Here is a 16356-nt window from a genome sequence, read left to right as displayed (position 1 = left end):
AGTTTGCAGGCACCTGCCTCCAACAGATTTGATCAGTTATTTTATGCTGAATGCAAAGAAAGTCATAATACTATAACAGCATGCTGCTATCCAGTTCTGTTTTCACTTTGTCAAAACATTTGGGGAGGTCTACAACTGGGCTTTATTAAGTGCAAGCCATTGGTGCCTGCAGGCTGCTAGAAGTGCCTGCAGGCTGCTAGAAGTGTCTGCAGCTATGACTGCTGTATGAACCAGAACTTGAAAACTTTTGCTGGAAATGTATATATTCCTTGTTAATCTGCATTGCAGCTATTGTTACCTGTTGCTCTTTTTAGCAGTGGATTCTCAGAATAAGTCGGGTAGCATCAGTAGGCTAACAAGACCAACATCTGAACATTGTCACTGACAAAGTGACCTGCTTGGTGGATGAAGGAAAGGCGGTAGATGTTGTTTACCTGGACTTTAGCAAGGCCTTTGATACAGTGTCCCACAGTATCCTCCTGGAGAAACTGGCTGCCCATGGCTTAGATAAGAATACCCTCCGCTGGGTTAAAAACTGGCTGGAGGGCCAGGCCCAGAGAGTAGTGGCAGAGTTAAGTCCAGTTGGCGTCCAGTCATGAGTGGTGTCCCACAGGGCTCGGTATTGGGGCTGGTTCTCTTTAACATCTTTATCAATGATCTGGACAAGGGGATCGAGTGCACCCTCAGTAAATTTGCAGATGACACCAAGTTGGGAGGGAGTGTCGACCTGCTGGAGGGTAGAAAGGTCTTGCAGAGGGATCTGGACACGCTGGATCGATGGGCTGAGACCAACGGGACGAGGTTCAACAAGGCGAAGTGCCGGGTCCTGCACTTGGGTCACAACAACCCCATGCAGCGCTACAGGCTTGGGGAAGAGTGGCTGGAAAGCTGCCCAGCAGAAAAGGACCTGGGGGTGTTGGTCAACAGCCGGCTGAACATGAGCCAGCAGTGTGCCCAGGTGGCCAAAAAGGCCAACAGCATCCTGGCCTGTATCAGGAACAGTGTAGTGAGTAGGACCTGAGAGGTGATCATCCCCCTGTACTCGGCACTGGTGAGGCCCCACCTCGAGTGCTGTGTCCAGTTTTGGGCCCCTTACCACAAAAAAGCCATTGAGGTACTGGAGCGGGTCCAGAGAAGGGCAACGAAGCTGGTGAGGGGTCTGGAGCACAAGTGTTATGAGGAGCGGCTGAGGGAGCTGGGGTTGTTCAGCCTGGAGAAAAGGAGGCTGAGGGGAGACCTTAGCGCTCTCTACAACTACCTGAAAGGAGGGTGTAGCGAGGCGGGGATAGGTCTCTTCTCCTAAGTCACAGGCGATAGGACAAGAGGAAATAGCCTCAAGTTGCGCCGTGGGAGATTCAGGTCAGATATTAGGAAGAATTTCTTCACTGAAAGGGTTATCAAGCATTGGAACATGCTGCCCAGGGAAGCGGTTGAGGCACCATCCCTGGAGATACTCAAAAGACGAGTTGACATGGTCCTTTCCAACCTAGGCGATTCTGTGATTCTGTGATTACTGTAGTGAGGCACTGTGGGGTGCCAGGATGGGAAATTAGTAATAGGTGTTATTACCTGTATCTCCCTTTCTAAACGAAACGGGCAGAATTCATAAGAAAAAAAGATGGAGTAGTTTAAATAACAATGGAATGCATGTGTGAAGACTATTAAAATTAGTGTCTAACTGAGAGGCAGATTTATACAGTCTGTAGGGTGGCAGTATCTCTTTTGAGTGCTTTTCTGCTCAAGTGGGGAAGAGCTAGCTGCTCATCATTGTATTCCTTGCACCTTGTTTCTCAGCAGACTACTTGGATACTACTGCTGCAAGCTAATACAAATGCCTATCTAGAAAGCAAGTCTTGGTTTTCTTAATATTTTTTTCCCCTTTAGTCAGGAAAAGTTGTCAACCAGTTTTGTCTTCCTTCTTCATGACTCCTAATGTCATATCTCTTGTTACCTTACTAGCTCTCTTCCAGAACTTTGCCTTACTTCTCATTTGTGTAGTGGAAATTTTAGTTCTTACCCAATATAAAGATGATGTAAATGGGTTAAGTTTTCTTTTGTCTGACTTCCTTGTATTTAAGAAACACAAGACTTAACGACCCTCTGCAAGGTGTTAGGGGAGGAGAAGCAAGTTTTGAGACTTAGTTCTATGAACATTTTATCATACTATTTTAAAGGAGTTTTACCATACATCCAAAAATCTTTAAATGAAAACATCAAAATATCAAATATTTATTTTGGGTTCCTTAATTTAGCCATGCTGTTCTGTGTTAGTTGAATATTTACTGTTTTATAGCAAATGAAGTAGACTGGGTGACACAATTTAATCCAAATGGAACTTAACAGAAATAAAAAACCCCACGTTTTAAAATATTAGTGTTGAATGTGGGATTTTTTTCCTTCCCTTGACTTCGATTACATAGTTTTATGTACATTGCTATATGGGAAGTATTCAAAAGTGGAAGCACAGAGAGAGCTTTGCCGTATGGCTGCCAGCAGTGCCTGCAGGCCTGGAACACCTCCACTCTCGGTTGCCAGCCAGCCCTGGAGCTAGCCAAGCCAGGGCAGCCTTTCAGGAACAACGCCGTGTGGGCTTTTTGTGTTGCCTGTGCCTGGTAACCTCCTATACCCCAGGGCTTGTATGGGCGTCACTAGGGCTGTGCTCAGCAGTCTAAGCTGGGGAGTGCTTGTTTAGTCGGAACTGGAATCCAGGTCGTTGCCTTGTGTAAAGGGCCCTGGTTTAGGATATGAGGATCGCACCCAGTAAGTTGTTGGGTTTTGTTTTCCTCCAAGCTGCTACCATGGGTGACAAATCAAATGGGTCTGTTTGGTAGTAACCTCAAGTTGAATTATTGGTAGGACTTTAAGAGCTTGGTATTGCCACTCCCTAATGCCAAATCTAACTTAACTTAAATATTTTAAAATATTTGTATTTTTTATGTTGATTTTTTTATTACTTAGGACTGCATAATTCATCATGAAGAATTGTAATTTCAGAGAGCAATTTGTGTTGGATTGTTTTGTTGATGATACTCAATGATTTTTACTTCAGCTTGAACGATCATTTTGTTGGTGTTTTTTTTCTCCTTTAGAGATCACATGGTCCTCTAAAGAAGTCATGGGTAGCTGTTGTAGCTGTCCAGATAAAGAAACTGTCCCAGATAACCATCGAAACAAGTTTAAGGTAAGCAACTGACGTGGTGTGCTGTGAATTATTTTGTTGCTTTCTTGCAGAGCAGGTCTGTGATAGAAAAAAATTTATATGAAAATAGGGTGAGAATTACTGAACAGTTAAAATGTGACAGAGTTGCAGGTGTTTGTGGCTACAGGTTTCTCTTGCCCCTTTAGAAATCTTCTCTTGCCAGCAGTGAGAGGAATTCCCTAGACAGAGTAGGCTTTTTTTGTGACAGTTTTGATCTTCAGGAAGGAGAAACAGCCCTGTGGTTTTGGTCCATCTCCATTTCAGCTGGTAGGGCCCAGGTAAGCGGTGTTGTCTCTGGGAGGTTATGGAAGTTAGGAAGGGAGCTGTAAGCATAAGGGAAGAGCTACTGGAGAAGTGTGATTATGAACCTGGATGCAGGGTCAGCAATGGAAGATTTTACTTGAAGATCACTACTGACTATTAGCATTTTGCGAACTTCTGTCCTTTACTTGAAGAAATTTTATTTATAAACATGCTTCTCTCCCTTATATGCCTGGAATTTCTAAGCTTGTGAACACTTGTTCATGCGCTTAACATGCTTAACACGAAGCTGCTGAAGTCAGTGACTTTAAGTAAACATACCTTTGCATAGTCACACAAGTCAGATTTGCTTCTGCACTCCAAACTGTCTCTGTGAGTTGGCAAAGGAATGTGATGCTTCCATAGTGAAAAATGATTCATGCGTTGCCTTAGGGCAACATTGAAATGAGCTTTAAAGCCATGGGAATTTCTGGAAATGTTTAATATTATCAGTACAAAAAGCTGAAGGATAACATATTTTTCTGTTTTCTTGCTTTTTATGAATTTGACATTACTTTGTGTAACTAGTTCCAGTTTTTCTCACTGTAGAATTTCTCTATTGTTTGTGTGGGTTGCTGATTTAGCAGCAGGGGGTAGAAGATGAAAGAATGTAATTTGCAAAATGAAGAAAGTTGGCATAAGCCTCAGTGGCAGATGAAACTCTTCCTAATTCTTTTCAATTGACTAGATTTCAAGTCGAAAATGCCTCTTTAAGGAGTAACATTAATTGATACCATAGGGAAGATTTTTTTGGTAGCCTTTTTATTGAGTAAGAAAGAATCCCACTAAAAGCAGTATTGTGAGGTAAAATATGTGTGGAGGAAAATATACATTGTCTGAATTCCATAAAGGATGCAGATGACCTCCAACTGGTTTAAAAGCAGAAAGGCTAAGAGTTTAAGCTTTATTCACATGTTTTCATGCAAGATAACCATAGGGTATTTGAATTATTTGTTGGCTTTAAAAAGGCAGAAAAAAAATCTAAAACAGTCTGGTGATTCAGCACAGTGCAAGGCTATACAGGTATGTGAAGAAAGCTTTATCTTGGAGCCCCTTATCCTTTTTCATTCCTTTTCCCAACTGTAAAAGGAGTTAGATGACAAATATTTTTTTTTTTTTTTTTTTTTAAGAAACGAGGTTCTGAAAGATTCCATTATCTGAGGTATGCCTTATCTGTGTGGAAATAAGAGAATATGTACATAAAGCCAGTTTTTAAAAAAAAAAAAAAAAAAAAAAAAAAGAAAATTAAACTTATGAATCTCTTATATTTTTAAATTTCTCTTCAGATTTTACAATAATGTTATGTAGGCTCACTCATTGATTTTAAATATGTATTATTTTAATTCTGGGTTCAGGCAGCAAAGGAACTGGTTTGGTGAAGTTTTATTTTTTTAAACTTTTACTTTAAGGATCATAACTCATACGTTAGAGCAGATGGAGCACATAAGTGAAACATTAAGATTATTAGTGCTGGTATTGGTCCTTAAAGGAGTACTTACCTAATGCTATTTAACTTCCTTTTTACAGGTTATTAATGTGGATGATGATGGTAATGAACTGGGTTCTGGCATAATGGAACTTACAGATACAGAACTAATTTTGTACACCCGTAAAAGGGACTCTGTAAAATGGCACTACCTCTGTCTCCGTCGCTATGGCTATGACTCAAATCTTTTCTCTTTTGAAAGTGGCCGAAGGTGTCAAACTGGACAAGGTATGTGGAATTTTTGTATATAAAGCTTTGTGGAAACTTATTTGATGTTGGACGACAATTTTGTTTAAAAAAAAAAAAAAGAAAAAAGTATAGTTGCCCGTCCTTTGGCAAGGGTTGTAAAGGCTATAGTTTTACATGTGAATGTGGTTTCTGGAAAAAAAATAAGTTACCTTATAAGGAATGGTCCTATGGTAAAATGAGTATTTGAGTTGCACATAGTTTTTGGGATTGTAGGTCTGGAGCAGTTCATGCTTGTATGTGTGGATACTTCTGGTCAACTTAGGAGGTGGTTTTGACAGGGAAATTCTCCTGCCTTGGAGGTTGACTTGACTTTCAGGGAGGGGCAGTGAAACCTGGAACTGTGGAGGAACCTTCTCAGAATTCAAAGAATTCTCTATTTTTAGATTTCTTTAAAAGACTGGAGCACTGGTATGAACTGGATATTCCTACCCTGTTATCATCTTCAGAAACACACTTGCGTTTCATCCTTTTCCTAAAACAAATGCCACTTTCATTTATATCAACGACATCATTCTCAAATTTTGACACATTTTTGCATGAAGTGTGTAAACACCAGCTATGCTCAGTTATTTTCTGTATGGCTTTAATTGGAAAAACTTGGTTACTTTTCCAGATCCCAGATCATGCCTGCCTTGGCCAAGGTTGGCTCGCAGTGAGAAGGTTGAAGCTTTTCTCTCTCTTGTCACTGCAGCAGTCCCTGGGGGAATAGCTGTTTTGTTTGAGGTTTCAGCCTCGTTTTGCATCGTTCTGCTGTGATGTAGCTGTGTGTAGTTGGAATTCTTACGCATTCATATGTTGTGAAATCAAGTTGCATTTTTATTTTTCTTATAGCTTTTTAGCATTTACTAGTGTTTAATATCAATAGTGTTATTTAGCAATTGAAAGATGAAAGAACTTGATGATAAACAAAGCTGGTCAGTCTTCGTTGTCCAAGGAGAGGTAAGGACAGGCAGGTATTTTTGGTAGAAGTTTAGAAGGCATTCTCAGCTCATCTCCTAATGAGAAATAGAAATGTTTTCAAATGTCACAGTATATTTCATACTAAATGAAATTTTCAGACATCTGAGAAGAGGGTAATAAAGTTTGTTTTGAAGAAAATCACTTTAATTGATTTTGCAGGTTTCATTCACTGCTTCCTCTAAACATGTAAAAGAGTTACTAATACAATTCAATTGAAAATACTATTTTGAAGGTTCTTTTCCATGGCCAGATAGCAAATCTGCAAAATTGTCCACCGAGTCTAATTGACTTCTCTGTTTCCCTCCTAATGACTTGTCTTTTTTTTTTTTTTTTTTTTAAATGGAGAAGATTAAGCGGGCTGTGTGAGCAGCAACCCTTTCCTCCCTCTTTTGTTTCTTGCCTTCCTTACGTAATACTAAAATACTGCAAATATTAAGGAAAAAAGAAATCTGGCAGAATATGTTCTCTCTGCTGCCATTTTGCAATGGAGCATTGTTCCTGAGACCTACACTGGCTTTTGTGGGCACAGTTGCAAAACTTCATCTTCACTTGGTGAGATGACAGAGAAGTTTTTCATTTGAGAATACCCTGAATGCTGCCCAGCAACTTTTACTGATTACATTAGGCAGTATTCTTGTTTGTTTCCTGTGTAATCTCAAATTATACCTACTGATAAGTTGTCAGAATGCACTGATGGCGAAACATTGAGTTTGTGCTAGGTTTTAAAAAACCTGAAGACATGTTTTGGGAGCAAAGCTAATAGATAATTCAGGATAGAAAACCTGAAGGAGCTGGTGTGTCACCGTATTGTGTAAGTGACAGATCATATTGTATTTAATGTGTATTTGACAAAAATCAAGGTTTCATCAATTTTTTTTGCTTGTGGTTTCAGTGCCAGTTTAATTCATCTCATCTTTTAAGGAACCAGCAATTGGAAGCACTTTTTTTAAACAAAGGGGCAAAGGCAGCTGAATTTCTCCGAAACATACTGGGAGCGTTTTAAAGCTTGTGAACCTAGATTTTTTCTAATTTTATTTTTTGTCCATTAAGATTTAAGTATCCAGTGTGAATTTTTGGAAATATGTGAAAAATTAAACATGGACTGTTGTACCTGAGCTGGATCGTGGGTTGGGGAAAAGTAGCAGAAGCAGCTGGACAGCTGTTGTGTTGCAAGCATGAAGCTGATTCACTGCACCAGCTGAATATTAATTGTTGAGCGTCATTCCTCTTAGCTCATTTGGTATATTCCCAGCTGGGTTTCTGTGAACTTGTGCCATGTGGAACTACCATTTCTGGTAGTTCTGATCTGTCACAGTTCTGCGTCCCTCAATAAATATATGATGATGGTAATTGCCAGCATATTAACATAATTGCACTTACAGAACTAGCTATATAGGTAGGTAGATTTTAGTTCTAAGACTGTAATACTCACTTGAAAAAATGAGCACCTGCACCCACGTTTAACAAGCATGTCAACTTTAACTTCATGCTTTCAATGGAAGAATAATCCAAAGCTGCGACTTTGCTGGTGAGGGTAAGTTGGGGCGCTCCCTGCTGTTTAAAGGCAAAGTGGCACAATACACACACAAAATACATGGTATTGCTGCTAACTTTGTGTTCTGTGTCTATCCTTTAGCCTAAAGCAAGTGGTTTGTTACTGTCTGTTTCACACAGTTTGTCTTACTAGCTTTTCATTTTAATCTTCTTAAAGAAACTAAACTTTTACCCAGTGTTTAAATCCTTCTTTCTTGTTGTGCAGGTACCTTATTTTTCTGGTAATTTAATAGAAATCTGGTTTAAAAAATACGACCTTGTAGCACCACAGTAGTTTCATTTAGTGTTTTTTTAAAATTTATTTATTTAAAAGATTTCCTTTTTATCAGCTTAAAAAAAAAAAAAAATCTTGCCCTGTTTTGTGGTTTGGTTTTGGTTTGTTGGTTTTTTTACCCCTTATTTAGTACTCAAAACTTAGTTTTGCTCTTAACTGAACCAGTTTTCTGTTCTAATTTAACTTTTGGTGCATGGGAATCTTATTCTTCTATTAGTTAAAGACTTTAAAGGTTCTCACAGTAATTTTGTGTGTTATGGTGCAATAAAAATTTCTTAACGTTTTTGCTTCTCTAACAGGTATTCATTACATGGATTCCAGTTCTGTTTTTGAACATTATATACATTGTAAGGCATGCTTCTTATGTTAAAGGATTTTGATTTTTTCCTTGTGTATTTGTAGGAATCTTTGCCTTTAAATGTGCCCGTGCAGAAGAGCTATTTAATATGTTGCAAGAGATAATGCAGAATAATAGCATAAATGTGGTAGAAGAACCAGTAGTAGAAAGGAATAATCATCAAACTGAGTTGGAAGCTCCAAGAACCCCTCGAACACCTACCAGTAAGTAATGGTTATACTGTTAGATGACGTACCTGAATGCAATGTGGTACTTAGCTGAAAATAGCATTTAATTTGCATTAAATCTTTAGGTAATTAAAAAGAAAACTAATTTAAAGCTAAGAAGCTAATTACAGTAATGCATTCTCTTGAGGTACTTGCTAAGGATTCTCTTTTGAGAATCTTAAGTCTTGGGAGCAAAACTGCCATAGTCAAGTTCTTCAGCTTTAAGAAACAAGTTCTGGGAACTTAGTTGTTGCATAAGAAAAGTGTTTCAGTGAAGCAGTGTTCTTATGAACACTTAATGAATACACCTATTGAATTGCTTTATTACGATATCATCATGTTTTACTTGTAGCATTTCTGAGAAATGTTAATGTTGGGCAATGTTCCAGCCTTTTTAAGGGCGGGGGGGAAGTAATGGTAATATCACATCTACAGTGGGTTTGGAATTTTTCTTTTACTGTGTGTAGGTGGATGGGTAGCGTGAAGTTCTTTCAAAAATACTGGAGGATTTTAGGTAATCTCGGGCAGAGGGCTTGATAGTTGAAACTAGGAATTCCAGGTTACTGATGATTCCAGAGAAATGTAGGGAGACATGTTGTTAATGGTAGAAAGAAAAGTTGGATAGGGAGTTTACTGGGAGGACGTACCTAGATTTCAGTGGTTGCTTCAGACATGTTTCCCAGTAAATACGGGGATGTTATACACTGCAATTTGCTTTCCGTTTCCTTCCCCCCAGCAAAATTGAATCTTGTGAATATTTAATACTGTTTTACATATTGTAATTTCTCTTTTGAAAATTGAAAATGAAGATATAAAGCATCTTACTCATATACAGTAAAATGTTCTATTTTAATATGGTTTTGCTTGTTTTCTAATTGAATCAGCTCCTGGGTTCAATGCACAAAGTTTACCCAATGGCTATCCCAGATATCCATCTTTTGGAGACGCTTCATCACATCCTTCCAGCAGACATCCTTCTGTCGGAAGTGCACGCCTCCCCTCTGTCGGTGAAGAATCAACACATCCTTTACTTGTACCAGAGGAGCAAGTGGGTTTTTTTTTTCCCCTCATACAACTTAGGTTCTACATTAGTTCAGATTTTTCTAGTGCTTGTTCTGTAAGTTTTGTGTTTTTCAGTATCAGGTGTAATGTATTTCTACTATATGTTAACCACCTCAGAAAGGTTTTTGCTTTGTCTCTTTAAAATGATACTCTGTAGGATAGCTTGCTGAGCAAAAGTAACTATTTTAAGTTGCTTTTCATATTTATATACAAATAAAGATATAGAAAGTATGTATTTGCATATACTCTTTTCAAAAATTTCAGTAATTATTTTTAAACACGTAAATTGTACTTTATAATGAGAGATCCTGGTCAAAAAGCTTCTTTACGTGTAAATCTTCTATTTGGTAAATAGAAATCATAGAATAATTTAGGTTAGAAGGGACCTCTTGAGTCCTCTAGGTCAAATTTCAAAGTTAGAGGTGACTGCAGAGCCTTGTCCTTTCATGCTGTGAATACTCCAAACAAGGGTATTCCACAGTGTCTCCAAGCCATGTGTTCCACTGCTTCACCACCTTTGTGGTGAAAGCATTTCTCCCTAATATGTAATTGGGTTTTTTCCTGTTACAGCTGGTGTCTGTTGCCCCTCCCTTTAGCCTTTTGCTGAACATCTGCAAAAAGGGTCTGGTTCTGTCTTTTCTTTATCTATTAGGTAGTTGAAAACAACTATTAGGTGGTTTTCTGGCCTTATCTTGAGACTGAACAAGGATAGGGCTCTCAGCTTCTCCTTCTGTGTCACATGCTCCAGCCCCTCTACTCATCGCCCTCTACTGGACTTACACCAGCATGGTGATGTCTGCCTTGTATTGGAGAGCACAGATGCAGTCTCACAAGTGCTTAATTGATGGTGATAAACACTTCCTTAACTTACTGGCTGTGCTTTTGCTCACACAAACCAGTGCACATTTGGTTTTGATTGCTGTAAGGGGCACACCGCTGACTCACATCCGACTTACCATTCACCTGGACCCCTCGTGTTTTTCTGCAAGGCTGTTTTCAAGTCAGTTGATGCCCAGCCTGTAGTGTTGCTGGTGTTCCACAACAGGCACTGGACTTTGCATTTGCTGTTGCTGAACTTCATAAGGTTTCTATGAGGTCAGTTCTCCAGGCTGCTGAGATCCCTTTCAGTGGAAACCCTACCAACCTGGGACAGACTGAAAACTTTCAGAGAGTATGTTTTATCTCATCATTCAGGTTGCTGATGAAAATGTTAGTCAAGTTTAATAAAATCTAATGTAGTTTAGGAAGACTCCCATGTGTGACAAGAAACACAGTGTTGGAAACCAGAGACAGTAACCAGAGCAGAGCGGAGTGAACTGTCTTGTGGGAAAGAATTTGTTAGGAGCCCCCAAAGAAGAGTCCAAGTGTTATTGCTGGAGTTACTGAAGAGTAGATGAGTTTAAAAAAATCATTGTAGGAGTCAAGCGGGCTGTAAATAACACTTCAGCACGTAGAGCCTGACAGAGAAGTTGGGAAGGCTTGATGCCTGCTGCTGTAAAATGCTACTTTTGCTGTTTGGGTATCCAGACAGAATTAAAATTTAGAGAAGCAATCCATTACTCCAGTCTTTCCCACTCAGCCTTGTGTTGATCCACTGTGGGGACTTGGAGGGATAAACTAGTGGTGTGTTCCTGCCTTTTTTTAGTGGCACCTGGTGCCACCTCCTGCTTCTCTTTAATTCTGAGTGCCACAGTTTGTATGGAATTGTATATTTTCCTACTTCAGTTTCTGGTATTAGGAGGCTGTTGGCTGTTGGAGAAAGAATGGACTGTTCTTCCAGTACAGTCAACCTCTCTTCTCATTGCTTAAACTGTACACAAGGTGAGATCATGGAATTTTCTAGGTCTTGAATTGGTTTTGTTTGTTTGTTTGTTTTGTTTTTAAATGTACAGTAGATTTCCTTTGCAGTGTGGAAATAGCTGAAGCAACTATTGAACTGTTGGTCATTGTCATGGTAAGGGGCAACAAAGCAGAGCTCTGCTTTACTGGTTTGTCCAAGTGGACTAATGAGGTAAGTTGGAGCAGCCCACGGTTGCCCTGACCAGAGCAGAGCTGGAATAGAACCTGAAAAGCTATAACTAGAGCACAACTGAGATAAAACATCAAATCAAAATAATTATTAACATAGGGTGCAAATTCTATTCTTTTGTTAGAGTAACATTAACAAAACCAACAAGAAAATTTCAGGTAAAAAACTCAAAACTGAGCACAGTTCAGCAAAATGTGAGAGATGACCTTTGTTCTTAAACAGCTGCTATCACAAGATTTGATTTTCAGGTATTTTGATTAGAAAAGCAGGGAGTTAAGATTGAAAGAAATTTGGAGGGAAAAAAAAGGCACATAACTTTTTTTTTTTTTTTTTTCCCCTTTTAGGTGCACACTTATGTCAACACTACTGGGGTACAAGAGGAAAGAAAAAATCGATCAAGTGTGCATGCGCCATTGGAATCAAAGCTTTCAAACACTGAAACAACTAAAATGAAAGAAGATCAGTTGTGTACTGATGACAGAGATGCTCAGGTTCTCCTGGAGCCTGAAGGAGTTAAGTTTGTTTTAGGACCAACACCTGTTCAAAGGCAGTTAATGGAAAGAGAGAAACTGGAGCAACTTGGGAGAGACCAAGTTAGCGTCAGCAGCACAAACAACACTGAATGGGACACTGGGTACGACAGTGATGAACGTAGAGAAACACCATCTGGTAATAAATTTGTGTATGAAAATATAAATAGGTTATCAATCCCTAGTGCCTCAGGGGTCAGGAGAGGTCGTTTGACATCAACCAGCACCTCAGACACCCAGAACATTAACAACTCTGCTCAGAGGAGAACTGCGCTGTTGAACTATGAGAACTTGCCATCCTTGCCTCCTGTTTGGGAAGCCCGCAAGCTGAGTAGAGATGAAGATGAAAGTTTAGGACCAAAGACCCCATCTCTGAATGGCTACCACAATAACCTAGATCCAATGCATAATTATGTCAATACAGAGAATGTAACAGTACCAGCAAGTGCTCATAAAGTAGAATTTACACGACGTCGGGACTGTACCCCAACAGTCTTTAACTTTGACATCAGGCGTCCAAGTTTAGAACACAGGCAGCTCAACTATATACAGGTTGACTTGGAAGGTGGTAGTGACTCCGACAACCCTCAGACTCCAAAAACCCCCACCACTCCACTTCCTCAAACTCCAACCAGGCGCACAGAGCTGTATGCTGTGATAGACATTGAAAGAACTGCTGCTATGTCAAGCTTGCAAAAAGCACTGCCCCGAGATGATGGTACTTCTAGGAAAACTAGACATAATAGTACTGACCTGCCTATGTGAGCCTGGGAAGCATTAAATCATTTGCACCTTTTGTGAAGTTTATAAAATTGAAGATGCAAGTACTTTGCATTTCTTAACACTAACGCCTTTTATAGACTAATAGAACTTTTTTCTGCATACTTCATGTACTTGTCTAACTAAAGGGAATTAATGTAGAGCAAGTATTCATTTAGGTAACACTATTGCATTCTACAGTAGTAGTAATTACTGCATAGCAGCATCACCACCTTTCACAGTGCCTCTTTAAATTGATTAGAGTCTGAGTGATATGCCAGTTTTGAATTTATAAATATTCTGGTCTGGTGCCTATACTTGTTAATGGCATTTATAACACTTTTTAAAGCCTCTTGATATGTGCATTATTAGCAGGTAAACCTAATCTTTCAAGTTACATATCTTGCGTTCATTCCTTGTTGAAGTGGCTCCTCCAGAACGAAATGTATGTAATGCATTAATTCACTCAGTTTGACGTACACAAGAGATATTGGTTCATCTCAAGGGATATAAACACCACACCTTTTTTGTCTGTTTTTTGGTTGTGTGTTTGTTTTTTTTTTAAGACCACATGGGTAAGAAAGCCTCTAATTCCCAGTAATTTTCTTAACTGGTGTGATACTGGAGAGGTCATGTTGAAGTTCATTGATCAGAGCTATAAACGCATCTAAACCCAGCCTTAAGCTCCTTCTGCTGGAAGAGAATTGAGTGATGTATCAAGTTCCCTGTGAAATCTGACAGAATTTTAATCTCAGAGTTTTGGGTTGTTTTTTTTTTTTTTGTGAAGGAATTCACAGGTTGGCTGTATGAATTAAGGTTCTCTTGTCATTTCTTAGTTCAATGTGCCTTCCTTTCGTTGCATTTGTCTGTTTCTTTATCTGTTCCACAATGTCTTGTTTTAAAAGTCAAAATTTTGTACATAGCTTTAATTATTGTTCAGGGTCATTTATGTGTTTGTCTTACTCTCTACATTTGACAAAGAAAATCTCTTGAAGGTCAAATGGTTGTCTTTGTCCAGTGTTCTACTTTTTAATGCCTGACAGAAATATCCCAGCTCTCCAGCAGCATGCATTATTGCACAACTGGAAAGGTTTATTATGCAGTTATAGTCTTCCTCTAAAGCATCAGACACAGGTTACACGGGAGGCAGGGTACTGGACTTAGTTCTTTATAGAAAATTGCACATTCTAGCAATGTGCATCCGTAGTTGATAGCATACTTTAATTTAGAAAGAGATGTAGTAAATTATCTGAAAGTAGTACTATCTATGAGCGTACTTCTTTTCCTTTTGCAGTTGGTAAACTTGGTTACAGCGATGGCTGCTCAGTGTTACAGGTACATCCAGGTAGAATGTTGTTTGTTGAATATGCCAGATGCACCCTTAGCAGAAGTTTTGGGGTTTTGTTTTGGTTTTAATAGTCTGAATAATTTTAGAATTCTGGCAGTATTGCAGGTGCACCTCGGTACTAGCAGCAGAAGAGATTACTCTCGAGCCTGTGATTGCAAATGAAATTACTCTTGTGTGAACTGGTGTGATGTAAAATAACCCTTGAACTGTGAGTGAGGAAAAACATGCAAGAAAAGCCATTTGGAGATCTGAAAAAGAATTAATGATCTTCATGCAATATTTGAATTGAAGTTTTATAAAAAACAAACTACAGCTATTTTCAGTTACATTGGAGTGTATTCCTGTTCCTTTGTTAACTTTTTCTTTGGTCTTCTCTCAGTTTAATAGTGGCAGCAATAGTAGCACCTGACATACGTGTGTCTTGCCACACGAATAAGGGATATCAGGCAACCTATTCACTCTTTAATGCTTCTTTACAGACTGTATTGTACTGAAATACCAGATGCACAAATAACATAATTTGCAGAAGTAAAAGATGGGAGTCCTTGAGACCATTATGAGGAACTTAAATGAGATTTAAAAAAAAAAGCTTATTAATGATTTCACAGTCAACCTATGCATACTTTTGTGATAGACTCATTGACTTGTGGGGAGACCTTGGTACTTAGAAGGTAATGACTACCTAGAGCTAGACATTTTACCGGTCTGCAGTGTTAGTTTGGCACATGTTTGCCATTGCCTCACCTTATGCTATGGACAGTCTTGGTCTGTGCTGAAGAGAAATTACCAGGTATTGTGAAATACTGGGTTAACGATACTGGTGTGATTCTTGTTCTTGGTTTATAGCTCACTTAAATTTGTGAGCCGAACTAACGCTTCAGCATGTGTTTTTGAGGCAAACGTGTTTGATCTAGCTGGCTGCCTAGAAATATTTGGTCCTCATCTGTATAGCGTGGATCTTTCAGAAGTACTAATGAATGGAACCTTTAAAACATACCTTATGAGGCAGGGAAGTAATATTCTTAATTGACAAATAGGGGAACAGAGGCTTCAGGTAGATCCCAAGTGACCTGCTGAAATTACAATAACCAACCCTATCCCTCCTTAGTTCTGGTGCACTGTCCTATGTGTTTATCCTGAATAGTCTCAGGTACAAGGGATGGTCTGAGTAATTTTTTTCTCATGTTGTTACAAGCTTCACGATACTTCATAGGGGGTGTTTTCTTAGCTCTGGTCCCCAGAATTGAGAACATACTGAACTTTCAGCTTTCTGTAGTCTTAATTATATTAACAAGTCTGACAATATATTTTCCAGGACTGGTTTTTTTACCCTGTTATATTTTACAGGTGGGATAATGCTTTCTCGTTTCGTGTACGCTGCAAACTTACTGGGTAGTCCCTGTTACCTGTGCTACTCATCTTTAGCATTCCTTATTTTCTGCCCTTTGAAGTAGATGTAGTTGCAATGCACTTTACCTTTTGAGACTTCGTAAATATTTTTTTTTTTTTAATTCAGTCTCTTTAAAGACTGTGATGTTAGGTTTAGTGTCTGTAATCTAGGATTCAGTTTTCAGCTGCAGTCTCTCCACGGTATTTAGATCATATTTATTTTGGGCCCACAGGTGTATAGACTGAGAAACTACAAATATGTAACCATTTTCTTTAGTAATGGAGACATGTTAAGTTTACAGAAACTAGGTCCTGCAAAAATGGCAGCATCTCCATCGGTTCCACTTTTCATCCGTAACATGCAGTTGGCTGCTACCCTTCAAGCCCATTTGACAAGGGAAAGCCTTTAACTGTAGGTATTCCTTTAATGCAATGATTGGGGAAAGACATACATTAGTGTATCTTTTAAACAAGGAAACTGAGTTGATAAACAGATGCAACAGTGACCAAAAGTACAGATTGTACTAGAAATACAGTTAGCGAGGATTTAATCCGTTGGTGATATCAGGATTTTTTTTTTCTCAAATTGATGTCAAGAGGAGGACCAATTTTTTTTAGTTTTGTGGTATTTCTTGGTGACTCCATAATGAACA

At 38.9% G+C, this 16356-nt stretch overlaps 1 protein-coding gene across 1 annotated transcript; it reads left to right on the top strand.

Annotated features, from left to right (window-relative positions):
- Window positions 1-3115: 3115 nt before the first annotated feature.
- FRS2 (fibroblast growth factor receptor substrate 2) lies at window positions 3116-12972 on the top strand. Its single transcript, XM_074168246.1, has 5 exons — window positions 3116-3181; window positions 5027-5213; window positions 8425-8583; window positions 9471-9634; window positions 12022-12972. The coding sequence occupies exons 1-5, from the start codon at window positions 3116-3118 to the stop codon at window positions 12970-12972; spliced, it is 1527 nt and encodes a 508-aa protein (XP_074024347.1).
- Window positions 12973-16356: the final 3384 nt, after the last annotated feature.

This window comes from Numenius arquata, chromosome 2, assembly GCF_964106895.1.
Source record: "Numenius arquata chromosome 2, bNumArq3.hap1.1, whole genome shotgun sequence".
NCBI lineage: Eukaryota > Metazoa > Chordata > Aves > Charadriiformes > Scolopacidae > Numenius > Numenius arquata.
Note: the sequence above shows the minus strand (reverse complement) of the source record. Positions and strands in the feature narration are given on the sequence as shown.

Excerpts from the sequence above, each read along its gene's own strand:
- FRS2 (XM_074168246.1), top strand. The coding sequence starts at position 3,116 with ATGGGTAGCTGTTGTAGCTGTCCAGATAAAGAAACTGTCCCAGATAAC. Across the intron at positions 8,584-9,470 it reads AACCCCTCGAACACCTACCA|CTCCTGGGTTCAATGCACAA; the intron begins GTAAGTAATGGT and ends TAATTGAATCAG. Across the intron at positions 9,635-12,021 it reads TACTTGTACCAGAGGAGCAA|GTGCACACTTATGTCAACAC; the intron begins GTGGGTTTTTTT and ends TTCCCCTTTTAG.